At 37.6% G+C, this 17,814-nt stretch overlaps 1 protein-coding gene across 1 annotated transcript in view; it reads left to right on the forward strand.

The window, feature by feature from the left end:
• Nucleotides 1-17,814, forward strand: part of PRKCI (protein kinase C iota) — an 81,496-nt gene that overhangs the window by 24,159 nt on the left and 39,523 nt on the right. The window contains exons 3-4 of the mRNA XM_047786357.1: nucleotides 10,472-10,561; nucleotides 13,340-13,390. Of these exons, the coding sequence (XP_047642313.1) occupies nucleotides 10,472-10,561; nucleotides 13,340-13,390 (141 nt within the window). The remainder of the gene's footprint in view (nucleotides 1-10,471; nucleotides 10,562-13,339; nucleotides 13,391-17,814) is intronic.

Consider the following 17,814-nt stretch of genomic DNA (forward strand, 5'->3'; position numbering starts at 1 on the left):
ACTAGCCTCAGATATTATGAGTCATTAACAGTTTTTGAAAATCTAGGAGTTCCCGTTGTGGCACAGTGGTTGGCGAATCCAACTGGGAGCCATGGGATTGCGGGTTCAGTTCCTGGCCTTGCTCAGTGGGTTGGGGATCCGGCGTTGCCTTGAGCTGTGGTGTAGGTTGCAGACGTGTCTCGGATCCTGCTTTGCTGTGGCTCTGGCGTAGGCTGGCGGCTGCAACTCCGACTCAACCCCCAGCCTGGGAATCTCCATATGCCGCGGGAAGCCGCCCTGGAAAAGGCAAAAAGACAAAAAAAAAAAAAAAGAAAGAAAATCTAGTAAGTGAAATGCTAGCTTGTATTTTAAATTTTATACTGCTTAAGAGTAAGAGTGAGTATCTTCATCTTTTTCACCTCTTTTTGACCCACTCTATCAAAAGGTTTGTTTAAAGTATTGTTAGTTATAAATGATGTGGATATTTCACAGTATGTCTGTAGCCTGAAAAATGAGACTATGTAATTTAGTAAAGTGTATGGAATATAGTTAACATCAATAAACTGATTCTTACCATGAGCTAGTGTTACTCTCATTTTAATCCTGTTTTGATCATTTCATGTCCTTTATTTGCCTCTTAGGATTTTTTCATTCAGTGGTTTTCAAAATGTAGTACTCATGGAATCACTAGATAATGCATTTTATCAAAAGAAATTGGTTTAGAGACAATCCATTAAGTTTTTTTTATAGTACCTTTAGGCCTTTGTCTTCTTTGTCTGGAGAGCTAGTTCCCAGATTATCACATGACTGTCTCTTTCTTGTCTTTTCAGGTCTTAAATGTCATATCCTCTTGACCCCTATTCACTTTGTATCATATTTGTATGTGGAATGTAAGCTTCATAAAAGCAGAGATCTTGTCTTTTCCGTGGTGTTCTAGTGCCTAGAGCAGTACTCAGTAACAGTATGCTCAAAAAATACTTGTGAATTGTACAAAAGGGCAGTAGCAAGCCTTTCCCCAGTTAGTTTTATATCAGTTATTAGAGAGTTAAGCATTGGGAGTCGCAGTTTATTCTTATTTTTTTCTTAACCTAATAATGTATTTTAATTAACGGATTCACATAGTAAATTAAATTAAATTCTCTGACAGAGCAGTCTTTTCCTTTTATAATGCAACTCATATTTCTTTCTCTCTAAATAGCTAGTAAGTGTCCTTATTTTCTGGGGAAAACTATAAAACCGTAGCCTTTGCCTCATTCAAGTAAAAGTTTAAACTTTTCATTAAGGTCTGCTGATTTCCATGCGATCCTTCTTGCCCTGGTTAATTCTGATACCAGTCTTTTCTTAATTTTAGGCATACAGAGCCAGTAGTAATTATTTTTAAATTCCTTGCAGTTATTTTTCAGTTGTAGTTTTTCACCTTTATTTTTAGTCATGTAGCGTTGGGGCATGCTTATATGGAGAAGAAATTTTCCCTAGGATCAGTGGAAGACAGTACTCTAATTTGATTTCTGAGATTTCAGAGAAACATTGTTCTAGAAGCTAAACATTTAATTGTGGGGTTTTTTGTTTGTTTTTTTGTCTTTCAGGGAGGACAAAAGACAGTAATTTGATTTCTGAGATTTCAGAGAAACATTGTTCTAAAAGCTAAACATTTAATTGTGGAGTTTTTTGTCTTTCAGGGCCGCACACACAGCATATGGAGTTTCCCAGGCTAGGGGTCAAACCCGAGCTATAGCTGCCAGCCTACACCACCACCACAGCAACTGAGAATCCAAGCCATGTCTGCAGCCTACACCATAGCTCACGGCAGTGCTGGATTCTTAACCCACTGAGTGAAGTGAGGGAAAAAATCTGCATCCTCATGGATACTAGTCAGATTCGTTTCCGCTGAGCCATGACAGGAACTCCTCTAATTGTGGGGTTTTAATTAGAGCAAATAAAGATCCTAAGCTTACTTCATTTCTTTAAACAGGTTTATGACAACTGCTCTTTTTCTTTGTGTTCAAAACCAGTTTTGCAGATTTGATGTGCATGTTGAAAAATTGGTTTGCTTAACCTAAATATCTTAGAATGAATAGTAATTTTGTAATAATCACATCCCTGTTCTTATATGCAGTGAGGCAGTGTGTGGTACAGAGAATGATAAATGTGACTTTTTATTTCATCACATTTTACCTGTGATAGTTTTTCCTTAGGGATATAACTTTTTAAACTTCAAACCTAATAATTACTTTCTAAATTTTTAATTCTATAAATTTCTAATTTATTCAAGGTCTGATTACCTGGTTTAAATTTAACTGTGTTTCTATTGTCACTTCTTTTTTACTGGAAACTAGCCTTTGGGTATTTTGGTTCTTATTGAAGTTGTTACTGAGAATAATGGATGCTTTTAAAACAAAAATACTGATTTATTTGAAGGAGAAAGATCTCTGGGAATCTTCAGATTCCAGAAATAGCTGCCATGAACAAATTGATGGTATCTTTTTTCTGTGAATATACAACTAGAAGGGATAGGATAACAATGTTTTTCTCTCTTAAAAATGGACTAATATTATAGAAGCATTTTCACTTACCGTCTTATAGATAGCTTTCCACATCAGTGCATGTAGACTTATCTCATTCCTCTTAAAGTGTTTGTAGTATTATAAAACAATCTTATACCATAATTTATTTAACTGGTCCCCTTTTGATGGATATTTGGATTGTTTGCACTTTGTCTGTCAAAAATATTGGTGCAGGGAATATCTTTGTGCATGTGTTTTGAGGACATTTGTACTATATTATCTGTAGAGTAAATATCTGTGCTCCAGATATTCTGTAAATTCTGACTGCTACTGTTTATACTACTACCGTTTCTCCCATTTGGGAGAAATCCCTTGAAGTGGTGGGGTGGGGATGTGTTGAGAGATGCAGCAAGAGAGGCCATCAGAGCCTCTCCCAGACCTGTCTCCAATTGCATTGTCATCTTTGCCTCTCTAAGAGCCAGCTACCATCATAGGGTAAGTTAATAATCTAAACTGTTTTCTCACTCCCGTCCTTCCATCCCCAAACAACCACTTATTTGTCACTGTTCTTTCTCTCTATATATACATATATATATATATGACCAAGTATAGTATTTTCATGTACTGTTAAATTCCATTAATGGCATTCATTATTCAACATTTATTTTGAAACTTCCTTTTTTTTTTTAACTGGACCTTATGTCTTAAAGTTCACTCTGTGGATAGAGAACTAGTATACCCCTTTTTTAATTCTTTTTTTTGGGGGGGCAGGTGTTCCATGACATATGGGGTTCCTAGGCCAGGGATCAGATCTGAGCTGCAAGTTGTGACCTACACCACAGCTGACACAATGCTGGATCCTTTAACCTATTGTGCTGGGCCAGGGGTTGAACTTGTGTCCTGGTGCAGCAGAGGTGCTGCTGATCCCCTTGTGCTACAGCAGTAACTCCTCTTCTTAAAAGTTGTGATAAACTATACATAATATAAATTGTTTTTTTACCAATTTAGCCTTCTTTTGTTTGTTTGTTTGTCTTTTTAAGGCCGCACCCACAGCATATGGAGGTTCCCAAGCTAGAGATCCAATCAGAGCTGTAGCTGCTGGCCTACACCACAGCCACAGCAACTCGGGATCTGAGCCGTGTCTGTGACCTACACCACAGCTCACAGCAATGCCGGAGCCTTAACCCACTGAGCGAGGCCAGGGATTGAACCTGTGTCCTCATGGATGCTAATCATATTCATTTCCTCTAAGCCACAACGGAAATTCCCAATTTAACCTTTTTAAAATGTACAATTCAGAGACATTTAAGCACATTCAGAATGTTATGTGACCATCTTCACTACCCATTTTTGGAACTTTTTATCCTCTTAAAAACTCTATATCTATGAGTAGTAACTTCCCACTCCCCCTCTTCCAGCTCCTGCTAACCACTCTTTTACTTTCTCTATGAATTGCCTTTCTGTCTCTATGAATATGCCTCTAGGTCACCCTTGTTTTTGAAAGATAATTTTGCTGGGTAAATAATTGTAGGTTGATATTTTTTTACTGTTCACTACACTGATTTTGTACTGCTTGCATTGTTTCTGATGCAAAATTTGCTATGTCATCTTTATCTTTGTTTCTCCATATGTAACATGTCGCTGGCTACTTTTAAGATTTTTCTCTTTATCACTAGATAAAGCAATTTGATAGTGATGAGACTTAGTTTAATTTTCTTTATGTTTCTTATCTTGAGATTTGTTGATCTTCTTGGACCCATGAATTTACAGTTTTCATCATATTTGGAAAAAGACCATTATTTCTTCAAAAAATTTTTTCTGTCACCAGATTGCTCTTTGAAGGACTCCAGTTACATGTGTGTTAGGTTTCCTAAACTTGTCATAAAGTCCACTAATGCTCTGTTCTTTTATTTTTTTCCTTTTTTAGTCTTTTCCTCTGCGTTTCCTTTTGTATAGTTTTATTCCTATGTCTTCGAGTTCACTAATCTTTTGCTCTACAGTTTCTAATTGCCATTCATTCCCTCTAGAGTATTTTTTATTTTAGACATTGTAGCATTGTTTTTAGACATTTAATTGGGATCTTTTAAAATATCTTCCATGGGAGTTCCTGTTGTGGTACAGCGGAAATGAATCCGACTGTGAACCATGGGGTTGTGGGTTAGATCCCTGGCCTCACTTAGTGGGTTAAGGATCTGGTGTTGCTGTGAGCTGTGGTGTGGGTCGAAGATTTGGCTTGCATCCTGTGTTGCTGTGGCTGTGGAGTAGGCTGGCAGTTGTAGCTCTGATTTGACCCCTAGCCTGGGAACCTCCATATGCTGTGGGTGCAGTCCTAAAAAGCAAAAAATAAAATGTCTTCCATGTTTACTTAATATGCACAATATCCTTAACTTTTGAACATATTGGATGTAATTATTATTAACTCTTCTAATGTCCCTGTCTCCAAGTTCTTTCTATTGGTGTCAATTTGTGGTTAATTTCAATTAATTGATCTTTCTCCTGTTATGGGTCATATTTTCCCACTTCTTCACATGCCTGGTTATATTTTATTAGATTCTGGGCATTGTAACTTTTGCTTTATTGCACATTGAATACATTTTATGTGTATAATTTTTTTTTTGGACCGCCCACGTGGCATATGGAAGTTCGAAGGCCAGGGATCCAATCTGAGCTGCAGCTGTGACTGTGCCACAGCTGTGGCAATGCCAGATCCTTAACCCACTGCACCAGGCCAGGGATTGAACCCACGCTGTCTCAGGGACAGTGCCGGATCTTTAACCCACTGTGCCATAGCAAGAGCTCCTGTATAAATATTTTTGAGCTCTATTTTGGGATGCGTTTAAGTTACTTGGAAACATTTGATCCCTCATTGCTTGCTTTCCAATATCTTGAACCATGTTTTCATTTGTCTCATTTTTCTGTTGTTTTAGGTAGAGAGTTAAATACACCTTCTCTTAGTTTATTTTCTCCAGAAGTGGAAATTGAGGATGGGCAGCTTGATAGGATGGCATATTCTTCTGGTTAATCACTGATTTCCACCTTCAAGAAGGAAGGAAGCAAGAAGCCAGAAATCCATTATTATTTGTGGCTGGGCCTGATATTGAAGGGATGAACACCTAAACACCATAGCATTCTTGGAAAATTTTCACAAATCTACATTTTAAGCAATGCAACCCTTAAAATAAGGAGTGCTCTGACTTTCAGAAGTTGTATACAGTGTCCTGAACCCAGTGTTCAGAGGCAAGGTGGCCATAGGAAGGTCTTGATAGGAACAGAGACTGAATTTGTAAATCTATGGAAGGCTCAAAGATCAGGAAGAGGAGTGTGGTGGTGCTGTCTTAGGCAAATATTAAAGGTTGCCAACTTTGGTTTCAGTCTGTGCTCTTTCAGCTGTGGGGCACTGTATTCAGCCATGTCTAAAATACCTGTAACTAGTGTTACCTATGTGTGTCGTGTTTTGCACCTTGTAAAATTATCTCATAAATAATGGGATCTTACATATTTACCAAACACTTTGAGGTTCACGCTCTAATTTATTTCTTTGTTTTTGTAGGTCAAAAGAAAATGTAGATGCATTAAAAAAAAAAAAAAAAGACCAGACCTGCTGGTTAATATATGATTTCATTACCTTGAAATTCATTGAACTAAGCAAATTTCACTTTCAGTGTATGCCTGTTTTAGGATATGAGTTTGGACTTTAGTAATTGAGTGGGCTTTGAAAAATAGCTTTTATCTCATCTTTGTTTCATGATGACTGTGCTGATTCATGATGGAATGTTTTACTTCTGAATTACGTGGCTAGCTTTTATCAGACATTAAACAGTTGGCCTAAAAAGGTAATACCTGAATCAGACATTCAGTCCAATAAAAACAAAGTAGATTTGAATATACGTAATGTCATTGATTAACTTTTACTTTCACACTTCCTTGTGGTTATTCAAAAGCATCAATCTCTATGTATGTGTTGAAAGCAGGTATTTGACCTGCCTTAGGTTTCAACCAACAGCAAGCAGATACTGGTCTGGCAAAAAGACAATGTCTAGCAAAAGGGAAAAATTGATTTTAAAAATATGATTATTATGATACCTTTGAAAATAGTTAATTCCATTCATGGCCTTTAATCAAAGTACAATAATAAAAGCCATACTTACAATGAACCAAGCATACTATGAGTCACTTTTAAATATATGATCTTTAGTTTTTCCATTATCCTTGTAATATAAATAATAGCACTTGTTTTAACATAGGAGAATATTAAAGCTCAAAGAAGTAATTTTGCTTAAGTCACACAAGAGCAATGCCATCTGGAACCTAGAAGAGAACCTTGTATGACGTACTGAAAGACACCTCTTTGGGAGATTTTTTGATGTTCATTTTTAAAGGCCTGACTCAGGAATTTACTAAGTACATAATTTATTTAATATGACATTTATCTATTTTATACAGTCTGTAATCTTTGGCTGGTTTCTTCTTTTGTTCCGGGAGCATGTAACCATCTAGGTTGATATGAATTGAGAATGCAGCATTTTTCTCCAATACACACAACTCCTTAAAGATTTTCTAGGCCTTTGGTATCTTGTAGATGCTGTTTTAGAATTTAATATTAAGTCAGCTTTTAAAGTTATGAAAGAAAACCTCAAAAACTGCATCTATAATCCTGTCATCCTGATGCAAAATTGTTTATTTTTCATAGGGATTTTTAATCTTTGCAAGGATCTTAATTTAGTTGTTCATTTTATATGTATTTTAAATGTGTCATTTGTGCATTTTTGTGTTTATTTCTGAAGTTCTTTTTCATTAAGATACTCTCAGTGCACTACAAATAGCATTTAATCAGTTTTTGTCTCATCTCTTCTTTTTTTCTGAATTTAAGGAAATCAGGGGCCATCTTAAAGAAGTGGTTTACCTCAGGTTACTCAGAAAGTGAGGTGGTTAAGTTTTGGGGTTTTTTTGATTCATACTACTGCAGTAATTTCACCCTGATTGTGGAAGTCACTTGAATTGTGGAAATCACAGTTTGCTGGAAGTTGAATTTGGCTCAGGCTTTTAAGATTTTTTTGAAAAATTTGTAGAAATAGCCCATTAGGACATCAAAAACAGCCAGTGAGCCCAGAGAAAATTGGATTTGATGTTTAAGTTTTTTAAAAAATCAAGATGCTTATAAGACATCTACTGTCCCCAGACCTAGGAAACCACAAATCTACTTCTTGTTTCTGTAGATTTGCCTGATCTAGACATAATATATAGAGTAACAATACTTAATGCTTTTTTAATGGCTAATTGTATGGATACCATGTTTTATTTATCCATTCATCAATTGATTGTGTTTTACAATAGCTATCCTTATGGATGTGAAGTGGGATCTCATTGACTTGCATTTTCCTAATGATTAGTGATGTTGGGCATATTTTCATGTGCTTATTGGCCATTTGTATATCTTCTTTGGAGAAATAACCTTTGCTCGTTTTTTTTTTCTTCTATTTTTTTGTCTTTTTGCCTTTTCTAGGGCCTCTCTTGCAGCATATGGAGGTTCTCAGGCTAAGGGTCTAATCGGAGCTGTAGCCACCGGCCACACCAGAGACACAGCAACTCCGTATCCTAGCCGCGTCTGCAACCTACACCATAGCTCACGGCAACGCCAGATCCTTAACCCACTGACCAAGGCCAGGGATGGAACCCGAATCTTCATGGTTCCTAGTCAGATTCATTAACCACTGAGCCAAGACGGGAACTCCTGCTCATTTTTTTAAATTGTGTTGGTTTTTTTTGTTTGTTTGTTTTTTTGTTTTTTTTTTGAGTTGTAGTTCTATATATATATATATATATATATATATATATATGATATTAATCCCTTATCAGGTAGGTGAATTGCAAATACTTTCTCCAGTGGGTTGTCTTTTCACTGTCTTGATAGTGTCCTTTTATGCACAAAAATTTTTAATTTTGATGTAGACCAATTTTTTTTCCTAACTAGTGCTTTTGGTGTCATCTGAGAAATTATTGCCAAATCCAGTGTCATGAAGTTTTCTCCCTGTATTTTCTCCCAAAAGTTTTATAGTTTTAGCTCTTGGATTTAGTTAGGTATTTGATTGCTTTTTACTTAATTTTTGTCTTTTCATGTAAGATAAAAGTTCATTCCTTTCCCTATGTTTATGTTTGGATATTTTATGGTGAATTTTTGCTAGCGTTTATAGGTTTATAATGATATTGTGACCATATTAAGGGATTTTAATCTAGGGTTATAAGGATTTGCTCAAAATGTCATGGTGGGGAGGGGATAAGTGTGTGAGTGTGCAGGTGAAACAGGATTTTATGATATGTTTGAAAAATTCTAAAAAGTTAAAAAGAAGTGTTGGTAAGCCAGCAGAATAGTGTTTAAGAAGCCTAGATGCAAAATCTCTGTAAACAGTCAGTGGACAACATTGTTAGATGGTCAGCAGAATAAAGACAAAACATGTCATTGATTTCAGCAGCTGCTTTCATCACCTTAGATACAGCAGTTTAGTAGTGTTTGGACTAAAAGCTGCAATCAAGGACCCTGCCCCTTTTTCTTCCTTCCCCTTCTTCTCACTCACCCTCTCCAGTTTCAGTCTGCAGTTCACTCTTGAGACCTGTGGCTTCAGAATGAATGGAATGGCACCCTGAGCAGGAGAGAGGTTTTTGAGGAGGAGACTCAAACATGTCTTTGCCCAAGAAGAGCTAGTGGAAGGAAAGAAAAAAGTGAAGACGGAACTGAGGAAGATTAGTGGAATAACACTCAGAGAAAATAAAAGGAAGTCAGTGGCCAAGTTGGAGGAAAGAACAGAGGCACGCATTTCTTACAGTCGGCAGGAGAGGAGGTGACTTCACCCACTCAAGTAGTAGACCCTGCTGAGAGTGATTGAGGTTTGGACAGGATTGATGGCATCTCCTGTGTGTTCATGTTTGGTGTAACCACAGGAATGACCAAAAGATGACAGTGTGGAGAATCCAGCTCGGGCCCCAACTATGTTCGAAATGACTTTTTCATTGAGGAATGCCATGGTACAGAGAGCCGTGCCATCTCATTGATTTCCAGTGTTGACTCAGTTTACTGGCTGGTTGACTAAGAGAAATGTTTCTTCGTCCCCTCTCTGTGTGTGAGTTTACTAAACTATGCATTTACATTGAAAAGCAGTCAAGTAGGACTACTCTTTAGTCCAGAGTATTTTATTTAATTTCGTTTCATTTCATTTCATTTTTTGCTTTTTAAGACCTCACCTGTGGCATATGGCAGTTACCAGGCTAAGGGTCAAATTGGAGCTGCAGCTGCCGGCCTATGCCACAGCAACAGCAACGTGGGTTCCGAGCTGCATCTTCGACTTACCCCACAGCTCAAGGCGATGCTGGATCCTTAACCCACAGAGCAAGTCCAGGAATCGAACCTGTATCCTCATTGAACCTGCATCCTCATTATTAGTCAAATTCATTTCTGCTGTGCCGCAACAGGAACTCCTAGTCCAGAGTACTTTAGTAGCTGTGTTTCCTTTCTGTGAACCTTCTGTGAGTAGGCTCTCAGGTGAAGGAAAAATTTGATAAAATGATTAAAGACTTCCATTGACCATACTGTGGCAATGAAACCACTTTCACGTCTTCTTTTAAAGAAACAGGTAACAGAAGGCTTATTCCTGGCTTTTAGTCATAATTGCATTGACAGTCTAAAATGTGCTTAGGATAGATTCTATTTGCTGTATTTTGAATATGTATAATTATTGAGAATTAAATGGTTTCATATGTATAAAGTTTGCTATCTGTGAATCTCATGTAATAGTTTGTAGAACTAGGGATGGAAGTTATGTTACCTACTTCAGAGAATAGAATTGTTTAAATATCTAAAAGATGTGTCCTTATCAGTTATTTCTCTCTGTGTATGTAATTCTTTTTCTGGAAGGTTTTATGTAGTTTCAATTATTTATTAATCACATTTAGATGATTTCAAAAGTGAGCTTTATTGTGCTTTTTATATTTTTCAGGAGACCCGTGTACAGTATCATCTCAGTTGGAGTTAGAAGAAGCCTTTAGGCTTTATGAGCTAAACAAGGATTCTGAACTCTTGATTCATGGTAAAGGAATAGTCATTTCTTATTAATTTAGAGCTGTAATTTTTTTTTTTAGATAACCCTAGATTTTTCATTTTCTTAATCTTTATCCCTCATTACTGTGTAATTGTCCTTATTCAGTAGTACCTCAAATGCTAAAGAAGACAAAAATCAGTCAGCTTTTTATAATCTTGAAAAATTTGTTATTTGTGTGTGCCTTCTTACATATTTTTGTTGTTGTTGTTGTTGTTGTTGTTGCTATTTCTTGGGCCGCTCCCGCGGCATATGGAGGTTCCCAGGCTAGGGGTTGAATCGGAGCTGTAGCCACCGGCCTATGCCAGAGCCACAGCAACGCGGGATCCGAGCCGCGTCTGCAACCTACACCACAGCTCACGGCAACGCCGGATCATTAACCCACTGAGCAAGGGCAGGGACCGAACCCGCAACCTCATGGTTCCTAGTTGGATTCATTAACCACTGCGCCACGACGGGAACTCCCTTCTTACATATTAAACTATGATCATCTTAGTGTAGAATTTAAGAATTGCGAGCCCAATAGAACCTAAGTCATCCCCTTGCAGTTTTGTAATGTATGCAAATAACGATTTTGAAAGGTAAGATGTCTTAAATGTCCTTTCTTTTGCTTAAGGGTTAACCATGAAACTATTTACAGAGGTATCATAGACATTAGTGTGTTAAATGTCAGCAGGCCTGAGAAGTGGGTAGTGGTACAGAATGAAGGACCTAAACTCAGCAGTCATATAACTAGTACATTATAAACCTGGCTTGTAAATTTAGACGTTCTGATTCCACACCTGTTTTCTTTTCATTCTGCTGTGCCACCCCTCAAATTTTTCTGTATCATGCAGAACCCACTTAATATGCTTAATGTAACTGCAATACATTGGCAGTATTTCATGTAATATTTTGGGTAGCCTTAGGAGACCAGACCTAGGAAACTCTTTAAAGCTTAAAGCAAACATAAATCTCCCTTCAATACAATAACTCTTTTCAATACTTTGTTATTATTCCTTTGTACTTTCCTTTACACTGTGTTTTTTTTTTTTTAATTTATTTTAATTTTAATTTTTTGTCTTTTTTAGGGCCGTGTCCACAGCATATGGAAGTTCCCAGGCTAGGGGTCTAATTGGAGCTGTAACTGCCAGCCACAGCCACAGCAACACCAGATCCAAGCTGCATCTGCAACCTACACCACAGCTCATGGCAATGCCAGATCCTTAACCCACTGAGTGAGGCCAGGGATCAAATCCGTGTCCTCACGGATATTAGTCAAGTTCATTAATGCTGAATCACAACAGCAACTCCTACAGTGTGTTTTTTAAAGTATAGTGGCTTGATTTTTGTCTCCTGTCAGAATTTGTAATTCAGTTTGTTTAGATCTTGGTAGAACTTGTTTTTTTTTTTTCTTTTCACTTTTTAAAGTTTTATTTTGAGTATAGTTGATTTACAATGTTGTGATAATTTCTGCTGTACAATAAAGTGATTCAGTGAAACATGTACATACACTGATTCTTTTTCATATTTTTTCCCATATAGATTATTATAGAATATTGGGTAGAGTTCCCTGTGCTATATAGCAGGTCCCTGTTAGCCAGCCATTCCATATACCACAGTGTGCATATGCCAATCCCAAACCCCGCTGTCTGTCCCTCCTTCCTACCTGTCCTCTCTGATAATCATGTTTATTCAAAGTCTGTGAGTCTGTTTCTGTCTTGGCAGAACTTTATTTATTTATTTATTTTGTCTTTTTAGGGCTGTACCGCAGCATATGGAGATTTCCAGGCTAGGGGTCAAATCGGAGCTGTAGCTGCTGGTCTACACTATAGCCATAGCAATGTAGGATCTAAGCCACGTCTGCAGCCTACGCCACAGCTCATGACAATGCCAGATTCTTAACCCACTGAGTGAGGCCAGGGATTGAACCTGTGTCCTCACAGATGCTAGTCAAATTCGTTTCCTCTGAGCCACGACAGGAACTCCCCTTGTCTTGGCAGAACTTTAGAAGTCATCCTTTGGTCATCTCTTTCTAGAATAAGATTACAGGGGACTTTAAAGAAATGACTGATCAGTATATTGAAGTCAGTTTAAGTTTTATTGCTTTTTATACTATATCACAGATCTATTTTCAGAAGTTAGCTTCTATTTCATCTTGTAAAAACATATCAGGAATTGTGCTTCCCATATTCCGTGCTGTATATTAAACCAAGTCCTTTTGTACATCACAAATGGCAAATGGTTGACTAGATGTTTATAAATATATGATTTCATTGTATTCTATCTCTTTATAAAAATGATTTGAATTAGCATTTTTATAAATAATGTGATTCCTAAGATAAAACTTACATTATTTTCAATGTTAATTTATTCCTAAATTTTGTATACACCTTTTAAAAACAGGAATGGCTTATGTTAATATTTGTATACATTTTGTAATTTTAATTCTTCATTGTAGCAAACTTGTCATGGCAACAAGGATTTAAGGAAATAGTTGACTTTTCTAATGGCAAAAAATCAGTTAATTATGTAACAAGGACTGGAATGAGTATTTTGAGCTTCTAATTAATTGTTTAAAGATGTTCACGTTTATAAGAACTTCTTTCATTATGGCCTTACTAAAATGGATCCCTTCCAAAAATAGTACTGACTGTATGCTAAGTATCTTGTGTCAAAGAGAGGGTCAGGTTGAAAACTGGGTCAGTTTATTTGATATTTGAATTTAAAAGTCTCTGTAATTTGTATCTTTTAAATATGCTGTGTTAATTTTTGTTTATTGTCTTTCAGTATTCCCTTGTGTACCGGAACGTCCTGGAATGCCCTGTCCAGGAGAAGATAGTGAGTGTTTATATACTTTATCCCTTTGAATAGAGTTATTTATGATACAATGGCACAAGTGAAATCAGAAATAGAACTCTTTTTGGTGAGAATGTAAAAACTTTATTTTTTATTCTTTTTTTTTTTTTTTGTCTTTTTGCCATTTCTTGGGCTGTTCCTGCAGCATATGGAGGATCCCAGGCTAGGGGTCTAATTGGAGCTGTAGCCACCGGCCTACGCCAGAGCCACAGCAATGCGGGATCTGAGTCACGTCTGCAACCCACACCATAGCTCACAGCAACGCCGGATCCTTAACCCACTGAGTAAGGCCAGGGATCGAACCCGCAACCTCATGGTTCCCAGTCGGATTTGTTAACCACTGCACCACGATGGGAACTCCTATTCTTAAAGTATAATTGATTTACCTCGTTGTGCCAATTTCTGCTGTATAGCATAGTGACTCAATCATATATATATATATATATATATTTGTATTATTTTCCATCACAGTTTATCCCAGCAGATTGGATATAGTTCCCTGTGATATACAGTAGGACCTCATTGCTTATCCATTCTAACTGTAATAGTTTGCATCTACTAACCCCAAATTCCCAGTCCATCCCACTCCCTCTCCCTTCCCACTTGGCAACCAGAAGACTGTTCTCTATGTCTCTGAGTCTGTTTCTGATTTGTACATAAGTTCATTTGTGCCATATTTTAGATTCTACATATAAGTGATATCAGATGGTATTTGTTTTTCTCTTTCTGACTTCAGTTAGTATGATAATCTCTAGTTGTATCCATGTTGCTGCAAATGGCATTATTTGTTTCTTTTTTATGGTGGATTAATATGGCAATTCATTTTCAGTTGTGGTTTCTGCACATATCGGTGACTTTAGAAGGAATAATTGTAAATGTTTTGCTTTGTATTAAGTGAAATGCTCTAAACTTTTACTTCTATGATTCTTCATGCAATTAGTGAATAGAAGAAATTAAAGAACCATGGGTATTTGTGTGTAGAGTTGAGTGGGGGCTGTGTACTTTACAAGAAGATCTGGAAATATAAATGATAGTTAGACCCCTGAAGCAGTAGTGAAAACTTTAGGTTTGATTTCAGCTAGGAATGTTTTGTTGAATTTCCAGTGGCAGATGGACTATAGCCAGCCTGCGCCGCCTTCACAGCTATCCTATCCTTGTCTAGGCCAGACCTGTGAAAGCCTTGCCATTACAGCAAATCTTGGTTCCAGAGTTCCATCTCCAAATCTATTATGGATCTGTAGCACACTTCCAATAAAATGTCATTTCCTAACTTTTCATTGTATTTCATGCTCACTTTCCCTATTTAAAAGTTGTTGGTGGGATTTTGACACACTTCTCCCCAGTATAATAAGTATTACTAAACTAGATGATGAAAGAAAATTGGTAACTGTTAATATGGTCTCTTGGTTCTTTTAATTCCTGGGCAACTTGTTTTAAATTTAAGATGTATCACGTTGGGAGTTCCTGCCATGTCTCAGTGGTTAACGAATCTGACTAGGAACCATGAGGTTGTGGGTTCCATCCCTGGCCTTGCCAGTGGGTTAAGGATCTGGCGTTGCTGTGAGCTGTGGTATAGGTTGCGGACGAGGCTCGGATCCCATGTTGCTACGGCTCTGTCCTCTGTCGTAGGCCGGCGGCTACGGCGCCGATTAGATCCCTAGCCTGGGAATCTCCATGTGCTGCGCGAGCAGCCCTAAAAGAGACAAAAAAAAGAGAAAAAATTTATCAAGTTGTAGTTCATGAAAGCTTCTGGAAATAAGATGTTCTCATAGGTTAAGATATTATTAACAGAGGAGTTCCCATTGTAGCTTAGCAGAAACGAATTTGACTAGCATCCATGAGGACACAGTTTGATCCCTGGCCTCATGCAGTGGGTTAAGGATTCGGTGTTGCTGTGAGCTGTGGTGTAGGCCACAGACACAGCTTGGATCTGGCGTTGCTGTGGCTGTGACGTAGGCCAGCAGCTACAGCTCAAATTCAACCCCTAGCCTAGGAATCTCCATGTGCCATTGGTGTGGCCCTAAAAAGACAAAAAATATATATATATATTATTATTATTATTATTTTTTGCTATTTTTTGGGCCACTCCCGCGGCATATGGAGGTTCCCAGGCTAGGGGTCCAATCAGAGCTGTAGCCACCGGCCTACGCCAGAGCCACAGCAACGCGGGATCCGAGCCGCGTCTGCAACCTACACCACAGCTCACGGCAACGCCAGATCGTTAACCCACTGAGCAAGGGCAGGGACCAAACCCGCAACCTCATGGTTCCTAGTCGGATTCGTTAACCACTGCACCACGACGGGAACTCCTATATATATATATTATTAACAGAAACTTTCTGCTTTGGTTACTTCTCTAACAGAATAAATAATTAAAAATAAAAGCATCTGTATTTAAGGTTCTGTATTATGCTGTCTCAACATTTCTAATTCATTTCAACTATATTTTTCTATCTTAAATTTTAAATAGACTCAATGCTACATCTGCTTTAAAATATGAGTGTAGAAATCTGTGGAATATTACTATTAATGACAAATAAGCAAGATATATAATAGTGATTGACTTAACCAAAATCACATGGGTGGACTTGATTTGATCTCATGGTACCTTGTAGTTTGTTTAAGAAAAAAATTTTTGTCTTTTTAGGGCCACACCCACAGCATATGGAGTTTTACAGGCTAGGGGTCCAATTGGAGCTATAGCCACCGGCCTACACCGCAGCCACAGCAATGCCAGATCTGAGCTGCATCTGCGACGTATAACACAGCTCACGGCAATACCAGATCCTGAACCCTCTGAGCTAGGCCAGGGATCGAACCTGCGTCCTCGTGAATTTTAGTCAGATTCGTTTCCACTGAAACACGATGGGAACTCCTGGAAAATTATTCTTAAAATATAAAAATCAGAGATCCCCTTGTGGTGCAGTGAAAATGAATCTGACTAGTATCCATGAGGACAGGACATGGGTTTGATCCCTGGCCTCCGTTAATGAGTCTGGGATCCAGTATTGCCATGAGCTGTGGTGTAGGTCGCAGATGCAACTCGGATACCACGTTGCTGCGGCTGTGGCGTATGCTGGGAGCTACGGCTCCAATTAGACCCCTAGCCTGGGAACTTCCATATGCCTTGGTTGCAGCCCTAAAAAGCAAAAAAATAAATAAAAATAAAAAAGATTAAAAACCATGGTTAAGAATGTCCTTTATAGTGTACTTACAAAAAGGTACCTTTATAAGGAAGATAACTAGCTAGCATCACTGCCTCGAAAAGAGTGATTGAACACCTAGTGAGAGTCGGCACTCTCACGTTTGTTTATTTCTTGGAAGGCAGCTATGCTCACCATTATACCACCAACACCACTGACTATGTATTTCTTGAGGTGATGCAGTAAGAAATACGTAACGCCTATGTATTATTTTTGCCAAAAGTATTGATTACTTTTTAATTTGGTAATCCTTTTTTTAATCTGGGAAGTGTATTATTACAGGCTTATAATAGATTTGACTCTAGTGAAGAGACAGACAGATTCAGAATGTAGGATATAATATGAAATATCTGCTTAGACTCTTTAACAAAACAGTCAACAGAGCTCCTGCTGTGGTTCAGTGGGATCAATGGTATCTTGGGGGCCCTGGGACGTAGGTTCAATGCCAGGCCTGGAGCAGTGGGTTAAGGATCCTGGCATTGTGGCTCAGATCTGATCCCTGGCCTCGGAAACTCCATATGCCCTAGGGTGACCATATGCCCTAGAAAAGAAGAGAAAAAAAAAACAGTCAACATCATGAAAAACAACATAAATAAGACAGAGTGAATGTTTAACATACAAGGAAGGAGACCAAAAAAATGTAGCAATGAAATTCAGTGTCTGAATTTGGATTGGATCTTAGAGGGAAAAAGAAAGCTTCTATGAAAGACACTTTTCAAGAAAATAGGGAAATTTACATGTGAATTGTATATTAGGTGATATTGAATTAATGTTAATTTTCTAAGACCATGGTAATGGTATTGTGGTTAATGAGGTTAAATAGGTTTAGTCCTTGATCTCAGGCAGTGGATACTTAGGTACTTAAGGGTGAAGCATTATGATGCCTACAATTGATTTTTAAATGATTCAGAAAAAAATGTGTCTGCTTTCCTAGAGAGGAGAGAAAGCAAATGTGGCAGAATAATAGTAATTGATAAATCTAGGTGAAGGATGGAGGTGGTTATTGTTCTTCCAGCTTTTCTGTGGGCTTAAAATTTTTTTCAAAATTGAAAATTAGGGGAAAATTAAAAAACAGAAAAGCAATAATAGTCAAACATTTATACTCTATGAGCTTTATTTTCATCTAGTCTCTTGAATCTACTTTTTTCACTTTCAGATTTTTATCAGTATATGTTTTTTTCTTGCAGCGAGTATCATGAAAAA

The sequence above is a fragment of the Phacochoerus africanus genome, chromosome 1, assembly GCF_016906955.1.
Source record: "Phacochoerus africanus isolate WHEZ1 chromosome 1, ROS_Pafr_v1, whole genome shotgun sequence".
In the NCBI taxonomy this organism is placed as follows: Eukaryota; Metazoa; Chordata; class Mammalia; order Artiodactyla; family Suidae; genus Phacochoerus; species Phacochoerus africanus.